Below are 23,190 nucleotides of genomic sequence, written 5' to 3' on the forward strand. Positions count from 1 at the left end.
ATATAGCTGTTTATTTTAAGCAAAAAACAAACAGTAAAATGTTTATATCGAGATTATTTATCGCACCCGCATCACACACGACGTTCTCAACACAAAACACAAAACTAAATACATACAGCCACTAACTTGCCAACTTACTAATAACGGCGCTTTTACGTAAACAAGTTAGCAGTTCTTTAAGTAAAGTGTTGAACAACGATACAAACTGCACAACTAGCAGCTGCTTCATTTTAGCGCCATAACTGACTTTCAAATCATCACTTTCGGATTGCCCGTATGAATAATGATAACTACGTTAAAATGTTTGTAAAATATTTATGGTTTTGAAATAACATATATTCTACTATATACATATTCTATTATGTACACATACACGTTGACTTACAAATGATCGCCAAGGTTTTTAAACAGACATAAATCGAATTTGACAAATCTTTCAACTTAGTAAACAAGAATTTCATAAAAATTGTATTTAAAAAGGCTTAAATATGTTAATCCAATAGTATGAATCAGGCTTGTATTGACATGAACCTAACATTGCATCTAACCCACTTTATAAAACGACCTGAAATATGTCAAAAAAATATAATATAATACATAAAAATATGCAATTGTAGAAACAATTTAACTTTTTTTTGTGTACAAAAATATATGGATTCATATCTGCTTGATAAAGTTAATATTAGAATTTCGACTGGATAACAAACTTCAAAAAACCACCAACTTAATCAAACTTGTCTGGCACGATTCAAGAATACAATAAAAGAGTATATGATATAATACAATTCTATGAGTTTTGATCAATTAATCTCATTGGCACTCCTTACTAATATGCCTGTTTAACTCATGGACTTTTGCTCTAAACTTAGCAGGATTTTTTGGACTGAGTAATCTAGTCTATCTACACTTAAGAGGTTAGGTTTGGCAGGAAAGAGAGTTTGGTGGTGGTCTTAAATTAATGGAATTCAACGCTTCGCTATATTTCGTACGAATTGAGGTAGTTGAAGCCCAATACCATTAGGTAATAAAGAACTAGACCTATAAATGCAATTTGAGGTGATCGGTTGTCCACATTTGTACGCCTACAAGTGGCGTATATCTGGCGTCAAATACTAGGGGCAGAGTTTTCTGCTCTCTCTTTATTAACGCTGATGGCAGTGTGATCACCTTCATTGCCGACAACATCGACTCCGCTATCGTTCGCAGCATTACCAGAAACGTCCTCATTTTGGTGGTCAACGGATGCCAATAATCTGCGGTCTGCAATATTCTCATAATCCAGATCATCTACTTGACGGATGGGCTCCCGTTGATGGTGGGACTCTAGGGAGATTTCGTGAGCTGACTGCAGCAATCGCAGATGATAGTACACCCCAGCGTCATCGATGGCAAAGAATTGTGTAAAGTTTTTATTGGCAAAGAATTGGTTCTCCTTATTGCCCACAAACTTGATACAGGCCAGGAGTTCAGGGATCGATGCATTGCCACGCTTCTCCCTCCAAAGATTCGCGGTCGCTGCTACTGCCAATTCGGCTACTTCAGCCTGAGCTTGTTCTCGCCATTGCTGATGTGGTTCAGGAGTCGCTTTCTGCGCTGCAACAGATTTCTGCGATGATAAACCGGACTGTCTACAAGCCGCATAGGGCATTGCATCGACCTCTTCGCATTCCTGGACATGATGGCGCGTTCCGAAACGCCCGCTGCTACGTTGCGGAGTCTTCGCCTCCAGTTGATTGTTCCGCATATGAGTTACGCTCCAGAAGCACAGTTTTTCAGCACAGCTACTAATTAGCACCTGTTTGCAGGGTGAGAATCGAAGTTGTCGAATCCGCTGCTCGTGTACATGCTCCGTGACTCTATAGACTAGTTTTATGTGATTGGAATCGTACGAATAGAGCTGTAAAAATTTAATAATTATTGTACGTAGTGTTCATTATAGAAGGTAAAAATGAATGTGCATCGATTAAACTTCAAAATTTGCAAATTTACTATTACTATTACAAATATATAAATATAAAAAGTTTTGTCTACAAACACTATTCTCAAGTATATCGTTTCTATGGCAGCTATATGATAGTAGTAGTAGTGATTAAAAAAGCGGCACAGAGGTCGCGTTTTGGATTCGTCTTGCCAATTGGATTATATATTTATACACTTTCAGAGTAAAATAAAGAGGTATGTTAGCGTGCTATAATGAAATTATAAGAAGTACGAAAAAACGTTCTATCTTGAAGTGTCCTGGATTAAAGTTTCATTAAAAAATTTGTACATGCAAATAATTTGTTGTTATAAGCCATAATAATTAGAGATGGACTTTGTTCAACTTTTGCATAAAGCCAGTAAACAATTTTATATGAAAAATTTATGTTCTCCGTCTTTCTCGCCTAGAGATGTCAGGCCTGCGCTTACCTCGATTTCGCCGCTCCTATATCCAAGTGCAAAAATAGTCCCATCATTAGAGGCAATCAGATAGCAAATGATCTGATTACGATGCTGCGGTTTAATTTTCTCCGAGCACAGCTCTTTCTGATGAATGCGGTCAACACCGACACTCAATTGGAAGATCTGCAAATGTATATAAATATATTTTTAGTTACGGAATTGTAACCAGCAAGTGGCACTAAAGTTAACAATGAGTATGTAGTTTTTGCGTTGTGAGCGTTGCTGGTGTGACTTACGATGGTGGGTGCAGTGTGATTAGAATTGATTTGAACAAATATCTGTACCGTAATGGCATCCAGTTAATTTACAACACAAATCTTGAGTTAAACATTTAGTTAGACAACAGCAAGCGGGCTCTATGGCGAGACTTCGCTTACCTTAAACGCTGTCCCAGCACTCGTAATCGCACACAGCTGAAATTAGCTCAGCAGCCGGCAAGAATTACCTGAATGTCATTCTCCTCAGAGGCAACAAAGAGGCGGGAACTTTGCAGATCGAATCCAGTTATGGCCATTTCTATTATAGAAATATAATGGATGTCTTCTTCCTGAGCCAGATTCACATACTGAATGAAGAGGGTTTGAATGTTTTTATGCCAATAATTTGTAAATCAATAATTGCACTTACATAAACTCCGAATTGGCAGAAGAGTATCAAATAATACTTCTCAAATATACACGCGTACATGGTTTTAGATTTTAGAAGCGCCGTGACTGGGTCGGCTGCCGAATTTCGTAGTTTCGGAACGACTGCCGCATCTGAAGCATCAATACCCGTTACAGATCTTCTGCGCTCTTCACTCCATCGAAATATGATTGTCTTGCAGCCTGCCGATGCGATCAATATGTTAGAATTCAACTGCTTTAAATAGTCGATGCTTTCAGTAATGAATTCCTGTTTCAGTTCAGCGTCATTGTTGACGTCCATGATGATGCCATTATCGTAGCCGGCATATATCAGCTCATTATCGGAGGCACAAATTGCTGTCACCTTTCGCTGATTGGACGCATGTGTTGGTGTAATTGTGGACCAGTAAGAACAGCTGGGTCTTCTGTTGGCATGTTTTCCAATTTCTGTTTGTATTTGATGGATGCGCTGCTTGGAATCGACAGCAAAGAGTTGAGTGCCCGCCATGCACATGAGAGGGCGTAGATAAACATTTGGTTCAAGGCACGCTCGTTCAGCTTGTTGTGCAAAAGCATCATCTACGTTATGCACCCATTTCAGAGCTGTTTGACTCTTATTGTTGAAATCATTCTCGCACAGTATGTGTAAATACAGGATATTTTTGCCCTCAGCGCCGCACAGCACAATGTATTTGTAAAAATCTTCACTCAGTTTGTAGATATCCACACAGGTAACGTGTTCGCTGACATTGCTGCGCAGCACTGGCTCCGACAACTTTAGATCGTATACGATAAGACCCTCACTTTTGGTGCCCAAAATCAAATAGTGACCATCTAGCGAGAGCTTGGCACATGTGATGTTACAGGCACCTGCGTCGCGTCTATATAGCAGCTCCAAATTTAGATTATCGAGGCATACACAAATGTTGTTCTCGATCCTTATGCGCCACATGTTTATTTCACAAATAAGTAACAGGGTAGTCCAGTATTGACCGCCTACCAGTTGCTCCAGATAAATATCCATTTGGCGTGCTGGGTCTTTTTCAGGATTGTAGTTATTCAGACACAGTTCCTCCCGAGAACTGTTTTTTAAATTCCAGACACTTAGCACACCATTCCCTGCAGACACCACATAACATTTGCTTAGGATATAAGCAAAGCAACGTATCTTCAATTGTTTCGTGCGGAGCATTGGTGTCGAGGATCTCTTGAATTCTTGGTCAGCATGTTTCCAGTTAAAGATACTGATGTTGCCGTCGATGTATGCCACATGCAATTGAATGTTCGATTCCTCACCATGCGCCAGCTCGTCCAAAAAAAAGGCTGAAACATCTTGCTGCACCGGCTTGTGGGATCGCTTTGGCGCGTCTTTTGGAACATGCACCCATTGGGGATGCACACGCTGGCGACTGCCACTGCTTCGCCGACGAAGCAATGGTCGACCCCCAGTATCTGGCCAGAGCGACCACAACTTTAAGTTTCCATTTTCGTGTAGTGTAAGCAGATATTGTTGTTTATTGAACACACGCAGTTCCTTGATTCCGCTTTGGTCGTTCTCGTCGCACAGTACGTATGTAGTTCCGGCCTCCAAAGAGACGTCCGTGAGTAGCAAATTATTATTGTCCAGTGCCATTAACTGAAACAGTATATATATTAATTAGGCATATGAGGGCAACAGATATTACAATACATACGCAAAAATGCTCATCAAGATAATTTGCATGCCGCGATTTGTGTTTGCCCAGATTAATCACCTGCCGATGTTGGTGGAAACTACCACTGGAAGTGAGAAGAAATTAGTTCAAATATGGTTAATGAGTAATGAGTAAGATCTACTTACTGTTCGGTAAACCACACATGATTCGGAAATCGTTGCACTTGTCGACACGCCTCCTCATAGACAGCACCATCTTCTGCCATCAAAGCAACACGCAATAAACATGTGTATCGACACCCTATAAGCTTCTCCTCGACCTTTGGTAAAAAATCCAGCAAGGCATTTAACAACCTCAAATATCGCTGTTCACTATCTAATGTGGATGCATTGAATTAGAAAATCAGATTAAATAGTTGTATTTTACCGACTTACCGATAATGTAGTTCCTATAGAACTTCAATTGTTGCAACGTATTCAAAATCGATCCACTTGCATGCCATGGCGTCGTGTCTTGGCGTATCTTTACATCTAAGAAACGAAAATCTAAAAATACCATACGGAATAGCTCTACACGTTCAGTGTGATTGAGCAGCTTGCTTAAATGATGCCCAATGTGACTATAAAAGTAGCAGTCCAGAGAAGAAAGCGTCGTATCATTGCACTGATTGAAAACTGAACGAATGCTGCAAAGAGAATATTAAAATCATTATTCAAAATGGTAAGTGAGAAGCTAAAACTTTCCCTATTTAAAAGATAGGACTTAATTTTTTAAAGTAAAACGTATGCAATTACAACTTTGTATTATTTGGATGTTCTTAGTACCGAATGAAATTGGAATTGTTTTTGCTCCCTTTCCTTTCGAATTTAAATTCGTTTCGTTTTTATTACGTTTCGATAACAGCTTCAAATATAAACATCATAGAAATGCCAGCTGGTTTGCTAATTAATTTCTAGTTAGTGCACGTTAAAAGGTTATGGAATTCAGAACAGTCCCTTTTGATTTTAAATAAATTGTTTGTAAAATTATTCGCAAGATTGTTACTCGAACTTACATTCTGAAGTCAACTAATCGTTTCTTGTCTTACTTACTTGTAATACTTCACAATCTTGCAGTGGTAAGTGGATTCATTCGGCACCTGAAGTGGTAGCTCCAGGTATATGTTCGGCAGTAATACGGTTTCATGATTATCCTGCAGCTCCACCAACGAATACTTTTGGAGTTTTACGACAATATCCATTGCACTTTCTATTGATGGATCGATGACAGACCAGATCTCTTTTAGCAACTGCAAATGTTTAAGATTTCATTTTTTGCTTTTGGTTTTCGAAATAGTAATCAACTTACATTAATGGGAATATTTGCGGACGGGGGAAATATGAGTAGAAGGTTAAATAATTTTCTGGTATCCGAATCCAAAACTTGTAGTGAGTTTTCAATGATTGTGACCAATTTATTCGACTTGACACTGTAGAGAAAAGAATATATATATAATATTTTTCGACCCAATGGCCACTCTACTCACTGTTTCCAGTTCTCCCAGGTGGCCAAGCCGTCCCTTATGGTCTCCGCTATGATAGAAAGTGTCCGTGGATTAAGGGTGTTCATGGACGTCAGCTGCTCGTTGGGTAGATCCTGTGGCTCGCATTTCATGTACTTACAAAACAGTGATTCAACTTCAAACAAAGTAAGCACATCCGGCAGGACTATGTGTACGGTGGTAGAGGGCGAGAGATAGTCGCAGACAGTTCTGGAGCGTGTGGTGAGCAATATTTTGCATCCTAAATTGAACGTCTTCCAGGTATCGATAGTTTGAACATTACGCAGCACAAGCAAACAATTTTTGTAGGGTTTGCTCATCAGCTTACGTCGTAGTTCCGCTTTGACATTATCGATGCGCTGCATTATGCTCAAACTGCTACTGATTTCACTAATGTGGCTCTGCTGATTGTCGAGTTGGTGGAGCAGCGATTGCAACAACTCCAGATGCTTTTCCGGCATCGTCCCCTCACGCACGTTTACCCAGAAGATCTTGAAGTCCATCTTACTCTGCACCGCGTAAGAGGAGCACACATGTAATGCAAGCCATTGCTTTCCTGCACCGAGGACACCCTCAATGACAACATTCTTGGCCGGTCTCAGCTTCAAGAGGGCCTTTTCCAACTCCAAATACTGCAATTCGGAAAACTATGTTAGTTAAATTTTGTATTTTGTATTAAGTTACATCTTACAAATATTATAAATAGTTACCTTTTTGAGGCGTGGCACATTATATTTGCTGAAACGCTGATTTCCATTAAACAGCTTGTCCAACTGTTGGATATATTCAGTGGTATTTTGATGGGGATAACGACACTCATGATTGATGGCGTCCATTAAAAATTCATGGTAAATCTTGAGTATATCATTTACAAACAGGGCGAGTTTTTGGTCGGGCAAGTCGTTCAGTATAAACAAAAAACAATAAATTTGCTTTTTTTCATTAAAAGTGGCAATGGTATCAATGACTCGTTTTGATAGAATTATGTGTAATTGATCTTTCACATCAGCATAGTTAAAGTTCTGTAAAAAATGGTCGCGGAAAACAGGTAAAACCTCCTTGAGAGTAAAATACAAGTCACGTTGCCCACTCATTTTGAATAATATCGAGGCTCCTAGAAGTAGACGTAAATGTGGATCGCAGTTTCATTAGTTAAACATGATACAAAATGTTCATCATATCCTCTTTGTCAGACGTCATATGGTTACAGGATTACAGTTACGAATAGCATTTTGCTTTATCGTAATTATGGATGCCATGCTAAATGATGGTACAAAATTAGACTGTTAGTAAAAATACAACAAATTTTTGAATTACAATTTCGTCTTTAATTTTAATTTTATCCCCCCCTGTCCCCTCCCCCCTCCCCTTGGCTTCGCCCTTGCCTACAGACCTTAATTCTCAAACGCCGGGGCAATAAATATGTACGTATGTACTGTAGTATGTGTGTATTGGTCTACAAAAAACAATACAGCAGCAAAAGGAAATACAACTGTTGTTCATGATTAAAACAACATATATTTTCGAGTCAATGTCACAGCGAGAAAATCGTTTTTTAGAAATATCTCGGTATGGATTTGTGTCCCCGAGACACAAATCGTGCGGTTAACTTAACGTTTTCTAATGTACATAGCAATTTAATTAGGAGATATACTTATACATACATACATGCATATAAACAATAAACAAAGACGATTTCAATGTGGCCACTTGATGACACATTAACCCACCTATACAAGAAAAACGAAGATTATTTCTATTGGGATTTTTACAAATTGAAGCCCAACTAAATAGTAAACTTAATATGTATGTACATAAATATTTACTTAAATTATACACATGTGTATAATAATGAGTGCTGAGTTAATAAAACTAAGCTGAAATTGTTGAAAATTGTTATGCATACATACTGTATGTGTATGCAAATTTGCACTTCGCCAGTGAGAACGACAAGAAAACAACAAGTTAAAACGTCGCGTGTTAAACGGTTCAATGAACTTTGAATAATGTTTGAGTCATAGGCAGTAAGATTTTTAAACACTTTGGTTAAAAGCGAAAACAAAACGGCATAAGATTTGTGTACAAATAAATGTATGTACATACATTGTACATATGTAAATATGTTTTTAAAAAGGGTGTTGATTTGCACACAATTATCGAAGGTCAGTGCGTAGAATGCAGTTACATTAGTAAATATGTTTGCAATGCATATGTACGTGCATATAAAGCTATACATGCTACGTGTATCTACGTAGTACTTTTCTTTATAAATAAAGTGTGCAAAAGATAAAGGGCACTTGGTGTCGGGGGAGTGGGAGTAGGACAGCTGTACGTCTGGCTGTGCGACAATATTCTTTCTTTGCCGCTCAGATTCGATTGTCCTTATGATGAAATTGCACATTTTCATTGCAGGTTGAACTTCAACGCACACACTAATTCTAAAAAGCACACACTTACGCTTTGCTTAAATTAAGATAAACAGCACCCGATTACAATGTAGCACGAATTTAAAATTTTTTTTATTTTTTTATTGTCTAATATTGCACTGTTTTAGCACGATTAAATGCAAATTATTTGTTGCCTATTTTTTAAATCCACGCACACATACACACAAACATATCACACAAATGGCGGGAAAATCTACTTAAATTTACAATGGACTTTTTGGACTACTGCGCAATACATTTTAGATTTTGAAATTATTCCGCTAAAGCACTTTGCTATCACTAATTGTGCGTGAAAAAAACTATATTTAACAAATGCAGTTCGCGCACCGCCGTTCCGTACACAATAACACTAGTGTGACCATAATTTAAAATCACTGAAATAATAAATTGTCGAAGGAGTATCGATACCCGGATCTTATCAGAAACGCACTAAAAAACGCTATGCAACACATACGCTTGGCAGCATTAAAACAGCATTGAATTTATTAATTAGTTGCCTTCGTTCAAACAAAAATTGCTCGTGAACATTTAAACGGATGCTCTGACATAGTCAAGGATTGAAGTGCGCTGATCAATAGCGCTGCAAACTGCCCTGCGCAGGAAAACTACTTCACCGGCGACTGCACGAATCCCAACAATACCCTTTGCACATATTTAAAAGGATCCAGATTGTCGACAACAACAACTTTTCAACATGGATCAAATGCTGAGTCCAAACTATTCCATACCCAGCATTGGCACACCGCTCCATCAGATGGAGGCGGATCAACAAATCGTGCCCAACCCTATTTATCATCCCCCGGCTCCAGCGGTCCCGGAACCAGCGGTTCCTCCACAACAGCCAGATGCCGGCAACAGCGTTATAAGCGGCAGCAGTGGCAGCGGCCTTTTTGGTCATGAGCCGACACTGCCACTGCCGCACAAACAAATTCAAAGCTACCAATCCTCAGCGTCGTATCAACAGCAGCAGCATCAACAAGGCAACAATGTTGGTGGAGGTACACCGCAATCTCTAATGCAGCCACAAACCCCTCAAAGCATGATGACCCACATAACGCCCATGACGGAGCGTAATACAGCGACGGGGCCGGATTCGTTGAGCAACATACACCAAACAATGGGACCATCAACACCGATGACGCCAGCCACACCGGGCTCGGCGGATCCCGGCATTGTGCCACAGCTGCAAAATATTGTCTCAACTGTGAATTTATGTTGCAAACTAGACCTCAAGAAAATAGCGCTACATGCTCGCAACGCTGAATACAATCCAAAACGTTTTGCTGCCGTCATTATGCGAATTCGCGAGCCTCGAACTACTGCATTAATCTTCAGTTCGGGGAAAATGGTATGCACGGGTGCCAAGAGCGAGGCGGACTCGCGGCTAGCTGCACGCAAATATGCCCGCATCATACAAAAGTTGGGATTTCCGGTAAGTGTGAGCATTTATTCCTTTTTAGTTGTGACTCAATTGATTGTGTTCGATTTACAGGCCAAATTCCTGGATTTTAAAATACAAAACATGGTGGGCTCATGTGATGTTAAATTTCCTATACGTCTCGAGGGTCTGGTGTTGACGCATTGCAACTTCAGTAGCTACGAACCGGAGCTATTTCCTGGTCTTATTTATCGCATGGTGCGTCCACGTATTGTCTTGCTTATATTCGTTTCTGGAAAAGTGGTACTGACGGGAGCCAAGGTACGGCAGGAAATATACGATGCCTTCGACAAAATATTCCCCATATTGAAAAAGTTTAAAAAGCAATCGTAGGACGCTTGATGCATAGGTTAACTAATTTCTTAAGCTAGTGTAAACAATGTATTAAATCTTTTGGGGCAGCTGCAGCCCTCAAACGGCGGCCCAAAATAAAACTAGTGTGTAGTTGACAATTAAATGCGCCCGGCTCTTTTATTAGCATCATATATTGTACAAAAAGTAAGGATACCAATGGTTAATTTAAATACATTGCGCCATCAGTGCGCCCACGTTGTCAAACTCGATCTTCTCGGTAATATTCTTAGTCTTGATCTTGTCGTCCTGCGTCGCTACAACAACCAAATTCTGACCTTGGTGTTTCCAGCCATTGCGCTTGATCCAGCTCTCGAGCGTGGATTCCTCAATACCGCCTAACAACTCCTTTAACAAGTCTTTTTTGATGGTCTGGAACGTGGTACCCACTACATGTGAGACGAATTTACGTATGGAATCGTGGAAGCCAGTAATGTGTCGAAACATAGTGCGGTTGACCTCAGCGCGCTGCCAGAAGAGCGTAAAATCGGCGCGCTCTAATATGTCCGCTAAGTCAATAATGGTCTGAACATTCTCATCCTTCATCTGCTGTGGCAGCAAGAGGCATTTGGCCATCACGAAATCGGTGTGTGGCAAATTGGTGAGACACTTTAAGAGAATTGTGTAGGTGATGTCGAAGTTCAGCATGTGCGGGTTAAACTGATATAGTTTGAGCACGGCCAGATTCGCCTCCAGGTCGTAGCTGTTGTTCTTGGCCTGATCCTGAACGTACGATTCTAGTATCTTCAGATGGTCCGGATTGTAGCTGCGGCGATAAAGAGAGGTTATGTGTGCTTGTTGTTGCTGCGCAAACCAAAAAGTTTGCAAACCATGTCAAATTCGTACCGCTCGATGCAGCCCAGCATTTCTTGAATGGTCTGACTTTGGCCATTTTCCATCTTTACCAAATGCGACATATTTTGGGCACTTTAAATGTGTTTCGATAAATAAAACGAAAATTTAGGAAAAACTGCTCCTAAACAATTTTTCGCGTGGCGTCAAGGTGACCATTTCTATGTAACGCATTAATACCAACAAATGAAATCGGGAATAATACTAAAAATTACTAACTACAGAAAATGGCTATAAATTTAAACTTACCATAAATAGAAGGCATGCAAGAGTCCACAACGATTTCAATATCTGCAATTTTTTGTCAACAAATGGCAGGAGTATTAAAACAAACTTTATCTTCATACTCTTATACACTTCGTGCACAAATGCACAGTTCTCCATACGATTGAATATGTATAGAAATATAAGTTATAATAAATCAACCATTAATAATAGTTAGTACACTTTAAATTGTGGTCATAGGCGAGATTCACCCACCCAAAAACACTGTCTAATTCCTCAAAGTGGGCCCGCGTATGTACATAATAATATTTATTCATTTATTTATTTTTATTTATTTATTTTATTTATTTGTAAATAAGTACACATATAACATAATATATAACAAGATATAATAGACTACAAAATTAACATCTTTTGTAACGGACAACAAATAATATACTTAATTATATATATACTTTCCTATTTAGTTTAAAAACTTGATATTGGAAAGCGCAAAAAAAAATAATAAGAATGGCCCCTACTACATATGTACATAGAAAAAAATAAAACCTTTAATTATACCCTGAACCCAAAGGGTAAAAGCGTATATTAGTTTAGTGCGAATGTATGTGACACTGAGAAGGAGGCATGGCAGATATGTATATTATTCATCGGGATGATAAGTCGATATAGTTGTTGTTGCTGCTTTGGCTCAACTCTGTACTTCACACTTATACGAACACATAGTCACACTTTAGTGTGCAGTACTAAGTTCAGTAAATGCAAGAATAATATTAACAACTGTTTATTGAGAATTAGAGGAGTTATGTGCACCATTTAAAAATACAAACTTGTCTTGTTTCCTTGGATTTATACTTATAGAAAGGCGGAGCGAAGGCCTCCTTATGGGTTTTGCCTACATTCCAACAATCGGCTAAAAATTAGTTATATTTTTTAAATATTCGTGCCAAAATATTTTAGTTTCTTTATTACGTAAATGATTTGAAGGATTCTTGTATGCTTTACAAGCTACTCTCTGTTCCGTTTAGTTCTTAAACATGCTAGCTATATGATATGGTAACCCTTTAATATTTAATTTGATTTCAAAATCGCAATAAATAAAAAGGTATATGTGATGTGACAAAGCTAAATATCAGGTTTATAGTAATGTCCCCAGCTATTAGGGCTCAAAAGTTCCCGGTGTTTGTAATGGCGGATAGATGGACATGTCTATATCGATTCCTCATATCCTGCTAATAAAATTATACCTATAACATAGGGATGCACACGGCTTCGTCTTCTGTTTACACAAATTTTTAGTAATGATAATAATTATATTTCATATAATTTATATTTTAATTATAAATTAAGTGAGGAATTTCCCTTATTGTGTGTCAATCGCAAATTTAGTATCAATTTCGATATGCCTCTTTCCGAACCGCTCTATCTACAGAGCTGAAAATAAAATTGCAAGCTCAAATTGGAAGAACCCAAAGCAGAATGTGTGTATATATTTAAGAGTTATGTACATACATATATTCGTCTGGCTTACAACCCATATACCAGCGTTATCTTTTTTATGTATATACTATGTAGGTGGCTAGGTGCGCTTGCTGTTTACAACTCGATTGTTTTACATACACACATTTATTTTTGTACGTCAACAATAATATTCAAAATCAGACTTAACAGTTACCTACGAATCGGCAAAAAGGCTATTTAGTGATGGAGCGCGATTTTTTTGATTTTTACAGCTCAGGACTGTCAACAAGCTGTGGGTGAGAGTGGGTGGATGTTTTGAGCTTTGGAAGCCAAGCTGTCTGGCACTCGATATGGAATAATCGGAGAGCACTTGGACGCACTTCAGTCGAGATCGAGTAAAACAGCAAATATGGTGCAATTGACTACCTAGCATGGACGTTGAATATATTGTAAGCCTATACATATATTCTGAAATTCCCGGGCATGATCTTTCGTTATCAAAGTAAGACAAAGAAACAAGTGCAGCATCAAAAGTTAATCATGACGTTTGGGAAATTACGGTGCGATTTCTATGTGAGCCAGGTTTCAAGCTGCGCTCTCCCATATTTCCTCTATCATGCTTTATCTCTCTCTCTCTCTCTGTAACACAAGCGAACCGTGGCGCTATAAATACGCGGTGGAGCAGTAGTGGAGAATCAGTCTAAATTGACAGTCAACATGAGATCATTCGCAATACTTGGTTTAATTGCGGTTTGCGGTCTGCTGTGTGCAGGTAAATGACGCAGCAGCGGACATCAGAGAAGTGTTCCAACACAATTAATTTTCTATATCTAATTGAACTTTCAGTGGCCGAGGCACAACAAAATTACGATGGCCGCAACGGCCCCCACGTATTCGGCACTCCCGGCAATCAGGTTTACATACGGGGTCAAAACGAGGGACCCTACAATGTGCCCGGAGTGGGTGGTACCTTCCAAAATTCTCCAGGGCGCGGCGAACATGTTTATACCGATGAGCGCGGAAACACCTTTGTGAACAATCGGCATGCGGCCGGTGGAGCAGGTACTGCGAAGGGTTTGCTTTGGGGCTTGGGCTTATCATTTATTCTTACCTTGTCCATGTATTATAATACAAATTTCTAATCATGCGAAAATATATATTTCAGTATAATTTCTAACACTAATCCCTCAACCTTATCTCTTGCGTATTCTTATATTTTTTGGTATTCTAGGCGGTCACAGTATTTCCGGACCCGATCTAAGAGCTCATCGCGGCGGTCTGGGTGCTGGTGGCCCGAACGGTGGTAGTCCTCTTGGTCCTGGCGGTATCACTGCATCCCGGGCCGATGGTCGCACGGTCGGAATACCTGCACGTGGACGTCGTGGGTTGGTGAGTCACAACAGTCGCAATCGCCGTCAAACCTTTAGTGTTGGACGCCCAGACCGTCGTGTAGACTTCAGCACCGGACCTGGTGGAAGCGATTTCGTGGTACAGCGCGGCCGTCGCGACGCCTTCAGCGTTGGACGCCCAGATCGTCGTGTAGACTTCAGCACCGGACCTGGTGGAAGCGACTATTTGGTTCAGCGCGGTCGTCGCGACACCTTCAGCGTTGGACGCCCAGATCGTCGTGTAGACTATAGCACCGGACCTGGGGGCAGTGATTTCTTGGTTCAGCGCGGTCGTCGCGACACCTTCAGCGTTGGACGCCCAGATCGTCGTGTAGACTTTAGTACTGGCCCAGGCGGTAGCGACTATGTGGTACAGCGCGGACGACGCAGCCCACAAAGGGTTGTGGGTGATAATTTCGCAGCACGCGGCGGTGGTGCAGGTGCTTGGAAGGATAATGGTGTTTCGATTTGGAGACGTACGGATGGTCGTACCGTAACTACGGATGCGAATGGCAATGTCATCACGTCAGGAAGTCCAAATGGCAGAGGTCCACAGCACGTGAGTATTACGGATCATGATTTCCGGAACGCTACTAACTCGAACACCTACAGTACTCTGGTTAAGGATCTGTTCAGGGAAGCGTCGCACGAAGATGAGGGACTGGAGCAAGAATGGGTCGATAACGAAGAATTAAAAGCTGGGGCAGTGCTGGAAGATGTGGCCTTCGTCAGTGCGGAGCGTAATGAAGTATTGTTGGGTCTAAATTGCGACACTAGAGATAAAACGACGAAGCTGTTCACCGTTAAAGGCGTGTAGGATGCTGTCATATTATATTAATGTTAAATTAATGAGATTACGAACAAAAAGATTGAATAGGACTTGTAAATAAACAAAAAATGTCAAAGAAATTTCCCATATGTCTTCTATTATCGGAATAATAATTAAAATGTGGTGTCTATAAATGATTAGAGAGCACCCACATACGAGTATACTATATGCAAACAACGAGTTCATAAAATCAAGACATTGAACTCAATTAAATGATTATGCGGAATAAATCTTTAAAATATAACATGCTAATTAAATAAAGTAAATACAATCTGCTTATTAAGCTGTGTGATAACAGTCTACTTATACTATTAAATGAAAGTATGTAGAGAGTTTTTTTCGAAACTCTTATATTCAATGAAACAGTTAAATAATCTATACATATGGTCTTTCATACTAAGAGGATTACATTTTAAATACCAAAACTGTACTTATACAGACACAAACTTCAAATTGAAGTACAAATTGAAGTACACAATATTATCTGCAAAAAAGTGCTACGGCTACGTTGCGAATGAGTGATAAAATGTATTCAGATTGTATTATATTTGGACTCTTGTGCTAATGGAAACATGGTGGATCCGTGCATATAGCAAAAGGTATATTTAAAATGTTGTATTTATTTTGTAAATTGTTATTTATTTTAATATTTTTAACTACTTAGCTATGTTTTGACTGCTTTTTTGTTCGCAGTTCGTTGCTGGATTAGTCTTGCTTCGGTCCCAGTGCGTCCTTCTTTACAATATTGTGCGATTCGTTCTTCCTGTTATTCAGATTACCGACACCGTCTTAACTCTCACAGAATTGTAACTTTTAAAACATAGATGACAGCTTATACAAGTTTATTTGCAAAATGAGTATCTCCAACATTATAAATGTCATCTGCCAGAAGTCTGGACTTATTATTAATTATAATGACGAAGTGGGGAATGCACCAGGGGAAAAAACACAAATTCTTATTTGTTGGTACCAGAAGAACCAGGATATATGGTTTTGTTATTCTAGCATTACAGTTTTAAGAACTTTAAATTAGTAAGTAGTTTGTTTCTTGTTTACATGAAATTATGGGTGAACTTTATTTGCTTGCAAGATGCACATCAATGGTCGACAGGAGGAGAACACGATAGAAATATATAAACCACAAATTTTAAATTCCATTTTGCCCTTATAAATATATACATATATGTATGGATATTTACATATCTATTAAGATTTTTCAGTATTTGCAATAATTATAGCTTTTCTACTAATTAATAACGAGGTGTTAAACTACGCTATTGTTGATGTTAAAATAGATGAATAGAGTAGTTTTATTAAAAGAGGTACATTTTCACTGCCGTTACCCAAGTACAGGGTATATGTTTTAAACGAGATTGTTCAGCAACATATGTACAAATTTAATCAGAAATATTCCTCTATAATATTGGAATGATTAGATTTGGAAAACTTTTACTGTTTTCGAACATTTTCGCACTTTTAAAAGTGCACATATTTGCCAAATTATTTTAAATCCTGGGTCTACTATTGTCTACATTTATTTACAAAATTGTATTAAGCAATTCAAAAATATGCTTGATATCTGCCGATCACAATTGCTACAGAGTTTCGTATAGTCGAGTAAACATAACTGTAGTGTTTTATGTGTTCTTATCTCGAATTACATTTTGAATTGTTCTGAGAATTCGCTCAACAGTTCCATTAACCAAGTCTGTTAGGTGCGTCTGATGCTTGCCACCACCACTCTCTCTAAACAGGTTTTCGACGAAGTAACCTTGAGCTTTTAACGGGAACAGATTAAAGACTGGAGTACCATACAGGGGTGTAGGAACGGGTAGTTTTGAAAACGCTTGTACTAAACATTCGAGTATATAGCACATCAGTGGCCGCCGTAGCAGACAACAACAAGTGGAAAAGTTAAGGTGGGCTGCCCCGACTTTGAAATACTCTGTAACTATTTATTGTAGAATTATTTCTATTTCAATAAACTAAACTAAAAAAAATTGTTTTTAAACAATTATCAAGCTTTGAGCTCACGTAAAGGATCTACGAGTATGTCTGTACATTTGCATCAGGATTTTGTCTATGTGTGTGTGTGTTTCTGTGAGAATGTGTACAGTGCAGAGTTGAGCAAAAGCAGAACAACAAAATAACTGCTGGCAGAGCTTGGGCAAAGATTACATATATGGCGATAACTTAATCGACTTGTCTTGTCAAGCTGATTAAGAATATACTATAGTATATACTTTGTGCCTCCTTCTGCCTGCTACATTTTTCACTTTGCACAAACCTAATACTAGTACAGACCACGAAACTACAAACAAATACAAATGTAAGGAAGAAACAAGAAAGGAATGTTAAAGTCGAGCAGGCTCAACTCTTAAAGGAGGTTGGGCTTGGTTATATGGCTATAACTTTCTTTCTAATCAACCAATCATAATGAAACTTTGTATACATCCTGATCAAGAATATATATACTTTGTGTGGTTTGCCAGGCCTCCTTCTGTGTGTTCCATGTACACTCGCACAAAACTAATATACCATTTTACCCTTTGGGTACAGGGTATAAAAATCAACTACATGGGAAAAATCAAGAATAAACTGGTGTTAGGAATCTCCCAAGCTCTCGTTAGAACTTGTTGTTGGTTCTATTTGCATACAAGTGTGGTAAGCATTTTAGAAACAAACATAGCAATTGTGCGCAGCTGGTCGAAAGTGAAAAGTTTTTAAAGCAATTATTATATACTTGTATGAATGCATCACAAATATAGTACATACATACATAGTATGTATGTACGTGTTTTCTATGTATTTAATAACCCATGTACAAAGCCGACACGCGACACTTCGAATGACATCATCAGAGCTATACAAATTGACCCCTCGATCCGCGATCTCTCAATATCTCAAAGCTTACGTCTTGTTGGACTTCTCATCAATTAACGGTTGCACGCCTCATGCTCAGAGCATTTAAAAGCTATAATTTTCTTATTATGTTTTACTTATTAGAAGTGGCTGTCATTGGTATTTGTTTTATATCTATAATATTAAATTATTTAAGCCGATTTTTTTCTACCTTTAATTTTTAGAGACTTTACTTGTGCATTATTGTACATTTAAGGAAAGACTTGTAAATAATTTGATTTGCATTTCCTTCTTCTTACTTGAAGCACTGTAATATCAATAGAGCCATTCCAACAAAAACCTAAAGTTTTAAGCATGTTGCTATACTTGTACAAATGTTACCAAAAGGTTTTTTTCGGGTGCGTTCAGGGCATTTACCGCCTTCGGCGAGACATTGAATGTAGAAGTAAACAACAACGACTTGTACAAATTCTGAATGCGGTCGTAAAATTGAGCTTTACTTGGACTTGTTGACATCTCTTTGAAATCACACACAATATCCACATTGATTCGCATAGACTTGAACGTTTTTGTAACCTTTCATGTAAAAAATATGTTCTTTGTGACGACTTTTGTGCGATGGCTTTTGTGCAGAAATTTCAAGGCAATAACGAAGGACTTATGAAGTGAAAGCAACGCAAAAAGAAGGGCAGTATTTAGCATAAGTTGGATGGAAGTTTCTTTCTAACGATGCCACTTAAGCTCTTTCATGATTTTCAACTTTTTTTATTTTGTTTTTTACATACATACAAGTACATACATATATTTTATTCTGACCGGTCAAAGCCGCCTATGTTTTTTGCTCGATTGAAGTTAAATCACAACTACTTGTACTTCTGCATTTGATTATGCGATTGTAATCTAGGATCTTAATTAACTCCTCCAATTGCACTGCATTCGTTAGATGGTGTGTTTCCTTTTTCTCTTTGTTCAAGTTTTGTATAAAAGTTCACTTGTTGTGCTTCAAGACAGGTCGGTCTCTTGATATAGGACGCCCTTTCATCCAATTTTCGTGAATGCTGTACGTCAGTTGTGAAAAACCTAAGAATAATATATTTTGCTCGTAATCGAAAGATTAGGAACTATTGTACTACTTGTATTTACTAAATAATCAAAATGTAAACAAACCTGCTCCGCCGTTTTAACATTTCAGGCGTTCATCGCTGTGAACCTGCGAATGAGCAACTCGATTTGTCTGGTGGTCGTGTTGATTAAGAATATATGTATATAAGTACTTTATGAGGTTGGGCTAATCGGAGGACTGTCCTTGGAGCTGTATTTCTCCACAAACTGATTGCCGGTAGTGTTGTTTCTTCTTTCCTATTAGGTCGTCTTAATTTCTCAGTTCCTTCCAGAACGATAAGAAATTATCTCTCCCTTTCCCTTAGTAGGTGTACAACTGAATATGCATCGCACTATCCTTTTCGCAATTTATGCTCATTTTATAATGAGTATTTTCACCTGCTCTCAACTGAACTGTATCTTCCTTTAACAAAAGCCTCTCTTTTCAGCTTTCTCCGGAATGTCTGAGCAGGATCGGCTGTGAGACGGGGCATAGCTTGCCGGACTGGCTAAAAAAATCTTCCCCCAGAGAGATTCAAATTTTTTTCTTTTTTCAAATTAGCTTTTAAGTAATTCTAATGAATTTGATATTATTGTAATTTGATTAGATATCTCCTTCTTAGGCTTTTCTAGCGTATAACATGCTTTTATAATTTTTATATATTTTCCTCCTATGTCGACAATCAATGTTTGTTGAATAAAAAAATGTTAGTGCATATATGGGGGTTTTGTGACAATCAGCAGATCATAATATTTGATTGTTGGTAGGTAAATAATCTGTTTCCCTTGTTAGCAAATTCATTAATTTATTGGCATTATTCAATTCGCCCGATATCCGTAAATCTTAATGAGCCCCTTATCGACTAACTCGTAAATGTGTTCACCATCACTGAACTAGGCGGCGACGATATATTTTAGTTTAGTACACCGCCATGAACCGATTCGTTCAGAGGTCACTGCGCTTCGCCTATGGAGTTGCTCGCATCCTAGGTGTCATGAATCTCGAAATTGATTTCGAGACGGGCCGTGCTCGGGTCACACGTCGTACTACCATCTATGCGGCAGTGATGAATGTGTTGACATTCAGTGTCCTGCCGCTTATGCTGAATCTCAAGCAAGTGGTAGCGGTTTCCTGCCGCGTCACGCTACTGCACGAATATTTGTTCACCTTTGTGGTGGCCATACGCATTATTAGTATCTTTGTGACGATCATCAGTCGATGGATCAAAAAGCGTCGACTACTGCATATCATACGCGCGGTTCGACACTTAAAATGGAGGTTGTTGCGGCAGGCCCCAAGCGATAGTCGGCGAGCCACACGGGCTTGGCAGCGTGGTGTTATCATTAAATTCATGTCAGCCACGCTGGCAGAAATGGGTTTCCTTATGGTGGCCGTTTACTTAGTGCGTGAATATTTAGGTCTGAGACTGATTCTGGGCATTTTCCTGATCTTTATGCTTATGGCACTACTCAACAGCATCATTGCGCAATATTACGTTGCGCTACTTTACGTTCAAGTTTATCACATAATTCTGAACGAACAATTGAAGGATATAGTGGGCGAAATGCGTTGGCTCTGTCGGCGACAACGTAATGCCCAGTGCATGGGGGTATTTGTGATGAAGTCGTGTATCCTGACCGACCGTTTGACAGAGCTGGCTCAGATACAGGTCAAACTACAGAAGCTGTGCCTGCTTATCTCCACAACATTTGGGATACAAGTTCTATCTGTCACTCTCGTCTATTATATGTCCTCGATAGGCGCTGTGTACTTTTTCTTCAGTCTATATAAGCACGACGAATTGCGGTTAGGCTGGAGTAACTTGGGGTTGGCTTTCGTCGTTTGCTCGCTGATCATATACTTTGTAGACATGCTGATTACTTTGAGAATCAAGTTTTTCATTTTGGATGAGAGTGCTCTAATGTCTCGGATTTTGGAGCAATACACGCTCTTTAGTGGATTGGATGCACGCCTTGAAGCTGCTGTAAGTAGAGTTGTATATACACTTTAATATAAAAATCATGTATTTCTCAGTTTAAAGACTTTCAACTGCAAGTAGCACGCAATCCTTTAAAGCTGCCTGTTTACGGTCTCTACAATATGGATCGTCCTCAAATGATGGCAACATTCGTATCATTACTTTCACATTCAATACTTTTGATCCAATATGATATGAAGAATTACTGAAACTAAACGAACCTGCAGTCCAGCCAATAAAGTGTTCAAAAATAAATAATTCACATTAGTTTTCGAAGTTTCCTTGGTATGTAAGCGATATCCTTATTTATTGTATCAAATCGACCTTGTTCCTGTCAGTTTAAGAACTCTCAACTGCAAGTTGCCCGTGATCCTTTAGAACTCTCAGTTTATAGCCTCTAGGCTGTCAATTTAATCAAGTATAGTACGATTTAAAAACATAAATACATTTTTTTTATGTTGTACTTGTATAACGAAGTTTGCGCTTTCAGCCTCACATATGCTTACCAATTCTGTATCTGCACACTATGTATCGAAGGCCAACGTCTCGTCCTGCAGACTGCAAATGTACTTATCACCGATCAGATAATGTCGAACAAGAAATAAATCATTTACATCTAACCCTGAACAGTAAAACAGAAATCTTAAATATATGGAAAATAAAAATACTCTTTTAAGGTGCATCTAGCCATGTACACATATGACTACATACATATAAACACATATGTATATGTGTATATCAGCTGGTTTATGACATTGCTATTATCATTTTAATGAAGTTTTCAGCCATGCAAATCTATTTTTTCTATCTTTTGTGGGAGTTTTGTGCACACACATGTTTACCTTTGTATCTGTTATAAAAATAAATCACACAGCATCCTACTGTTTGCTTATTCAAATAATTCTTCTCCACTTTCCACCACCCACATACTTTACACAGAAACACTCACAGAAACAGAGTGGTGGACGCCCACATATAAACAATGGAGGAACACTCTGAAGCCACGAATGAACTTTATGCAAAGCATACAAATTATGGAGATTTTGTTGCCTTTTGCCAGCAAGATTATGATGAAGCTGACGCTTACATGGAATTACCATATACATATAAATATACATACATGCGTGTTGCCAGTAACGAGAGTAATAAAAACAATAGCACAGCAAAAAGAAACAAAAATACGAAAAGAATATACATCTTTGAGGAACACTTAGCCTATGCGCCAACGCTCAGAAAAAAAAATCAAATTTCTTGGTACAAAATCAAGTACGAACGCTGTTCAGAGAAAAATGTAGTAAAGATCGTTTTTTAAATCCCAAAATACTTACATAGTTATTGAACAATTTAAGTTCGTTTAATGCGCTTTTATTTTTCTAATTTTCTAAAATATATTTCCATGTTTGCGTGTTATTTACATAAGTTTTAAAATCAATCTATATACTTAAAACAAACCAATTCAACACTCATACACTTGGCAACTCTAGTTAATTTTGGCATCGATTTTAAGTTGTTTGACGAATGAAAATTACATAAAAATGCATACATATTTTCACGGAGTGTAGTACACCGGATGTGAAAGAACAATATATGTTACTTGGAAAATTTTTAATTGGTTTTTGTGTTTACATAACGAATATTAATAAGTAGATAAATATGTTGATGCTTAAACACATACAGCTTTAAAGTGTGTGAATAAGCCAATAAAGCCAACAATATGTAGCAGCTTTTTCACAAAACTAAAGTGCAAATAAAGCTGGACAGATGTTTCTATCCAATATTCGGTAGCATTTAGTTATTATATGCACAGAAATTTGCATACATGTACATATTCATGTGTGCATACCATATTTATGAATCTTTGCGTCCTTTAATACATTTCTAAAAGGAGGTACCGGATACTTTGATCAACGTTCTACCACGTGAAGCAGCCCTACACAAGGTGCCGCTTCCGTCCTTCACTTTCGGGCTTTTTCGATATTTCATCTGGACGATGC

General features: G+C 38.5%; 5 protein-coding genes across 7 annotated transcripts; 3 read left to right on the top strand and 2 right to left on the bottom strand.

Annotated features, from left to right (window-relative positions):
• Positions 1 to 314: 314 nt before the first annotated feature.
• On the bottom strand, positions 315 to 9,040 carry LOC115631675. 3 transcript variants are annotated; one of them, XM_030528508.1, is made up of 13 exons: positions 8,721 to 9,040; positions 6,974 to 7,377; positions 6,249 to 6,895; positions 6,071 to 6,191; positions 5,815 to 6,011; positions 5,158 to 5,408; positions 4,909 to 5,098; positions 4,763 to 4,847; positions 3,070 to 4,704; positions 2,888 to 3,007; positions 2,410 to 2,565; positions 1,213 to 1,897; positions 315 to 565 (listed from the first exon to the last, which is right to left on the bottom strand). In XM_030528508.1, the coding sequence occupies exons 2-13, from the start codon at positions 7,355 to 7,357 to the stop codon at positions 510 to 512; spliced, it is 4,527 nt and encodes a 1,508-aa protein (XP_030384368.1). In that variant the 5' UTR covers positions 7,358 to 7,377; positions 8,721 to 9,040; the 3' UTR covers positions 315 to 509. The 3 variants fall into 3 exon arrangements, with proteins under 3 accessions (XP_030384368.1, XP_030384351.1, XP_030384360.1); XM_030528491.1 differs by lacking the exon at positions 315 to 565 and having other exon boundaries at positions 597 to 1,897; XM_030528500.1 differs by lacking the exons at positions 315 to 565; positions 8,721 to 9,040 and having other exon boundaries at positions 597 to 1,897; positions 6,974 to 7,522.
• Positions 9,041 to 9,197: 157 nt separating this feature from the next.
• Positions 9,198 to 10,605, top strand: LOC115621389 (TATA-box-binding protein). The gene is made up of 2 exons (XM_030515027.1): positions 9,198 to 10,142; positions 10,203 to 10,605. Exons 1-2 carry the CDS (start codon positions 9,405 to 9,407, stop codon positions 10,479 to 10,481), a joined length of 1,017 nt encoding a protein of 338 aa, XP_030370887.1. The 5' UTR covers positions 9,198 to 9,404; the 3' UTR covers positions 10,482 to 10,605.
• Positions 10,591 to 11,501, bottom strand: LOC115621395 (eukaryotic translation initiation factor 3 subunit K). Its single transcript, XM_030515040.1, has 2 exons — positions 11,346 to 11,501; positions 10,591 to 11,265 (listed from the first exon to the last, which is right to left on the bottom strand). Exons 1-2 carry the CDS (start codon positions 11,414 to 11,416, stop codon positions 10,668 to 10,670), a joined length of 669 nt encoding a protein of 222 aa, XP_030370900.1. The 5' UTR covers positions 11,417 to 11,501; the 3' UTR covers positions 10,591 to 10,667.
• Positions 11,502 to 13,710: 2,209 nt separating this feature from the next.
• Positions 13,711 to 15,334, top strand: LOC115624710 (immune-induced peptides). The gene is made up of 4 exons (XM_030519534.1): positions 13,711 to 13,809; positions 13,884 to 14,099; positions 14,269 to 14,984; positions 15,038 to 15,334. Exons 1-4 carry the CDS (start codon positions 13,755 to 13,757, stop codon positions 15,047 to 15,049), a joined length of 999 nt encoding a protein of 332 aa, XP_030375394.1. The 5' UTR covers positions 13,711 to 13,754; the 3' UTR covers positions 15,050 to 15,334.
• A 4,815-nt stretch (positions 15,335 to 20,149) lies between these two features.
• On the top strand, positions 20,150 to 21,405 carry LOC115634454 (putative gustatory receptor 59d). Its single transcript, XM_030532176.1, has 2 exons — positions 20,150 to 21,202; positions 21,253 to 21,405. Exons 1-2 carry the CDS (start codon positions 20,150 to 20,152, stop codon positions 21,403 to 21,405), a joined length of 1,206 nt encoding a protein of 401 aa, XP_030388036.1.
• The last annotated feature ends 1,785 nt before the right edge of the window (positions 21,406 to 23,190 follow it).

The sequence above is a fragment of the Scaptodrosophila lebanonensis genome, unplaced genomic scaffold (assembly GCF_003285725.1).
Source record: "Scaptodrosophila lebanonensis strain 11010-0011.00,11010-0021.00 unplaced genomic scaffold, SlebRS2 tig00000001-arrow-pilon, whole genome shotgun sequence".
NCBI classification, from domain to species: Eukaryota; Metazoa; Arthropoda; class Insecta; order Diptera; family Drosophilidae; genus Scaptodrosophila; species Scaptodrosophila lebanonensis.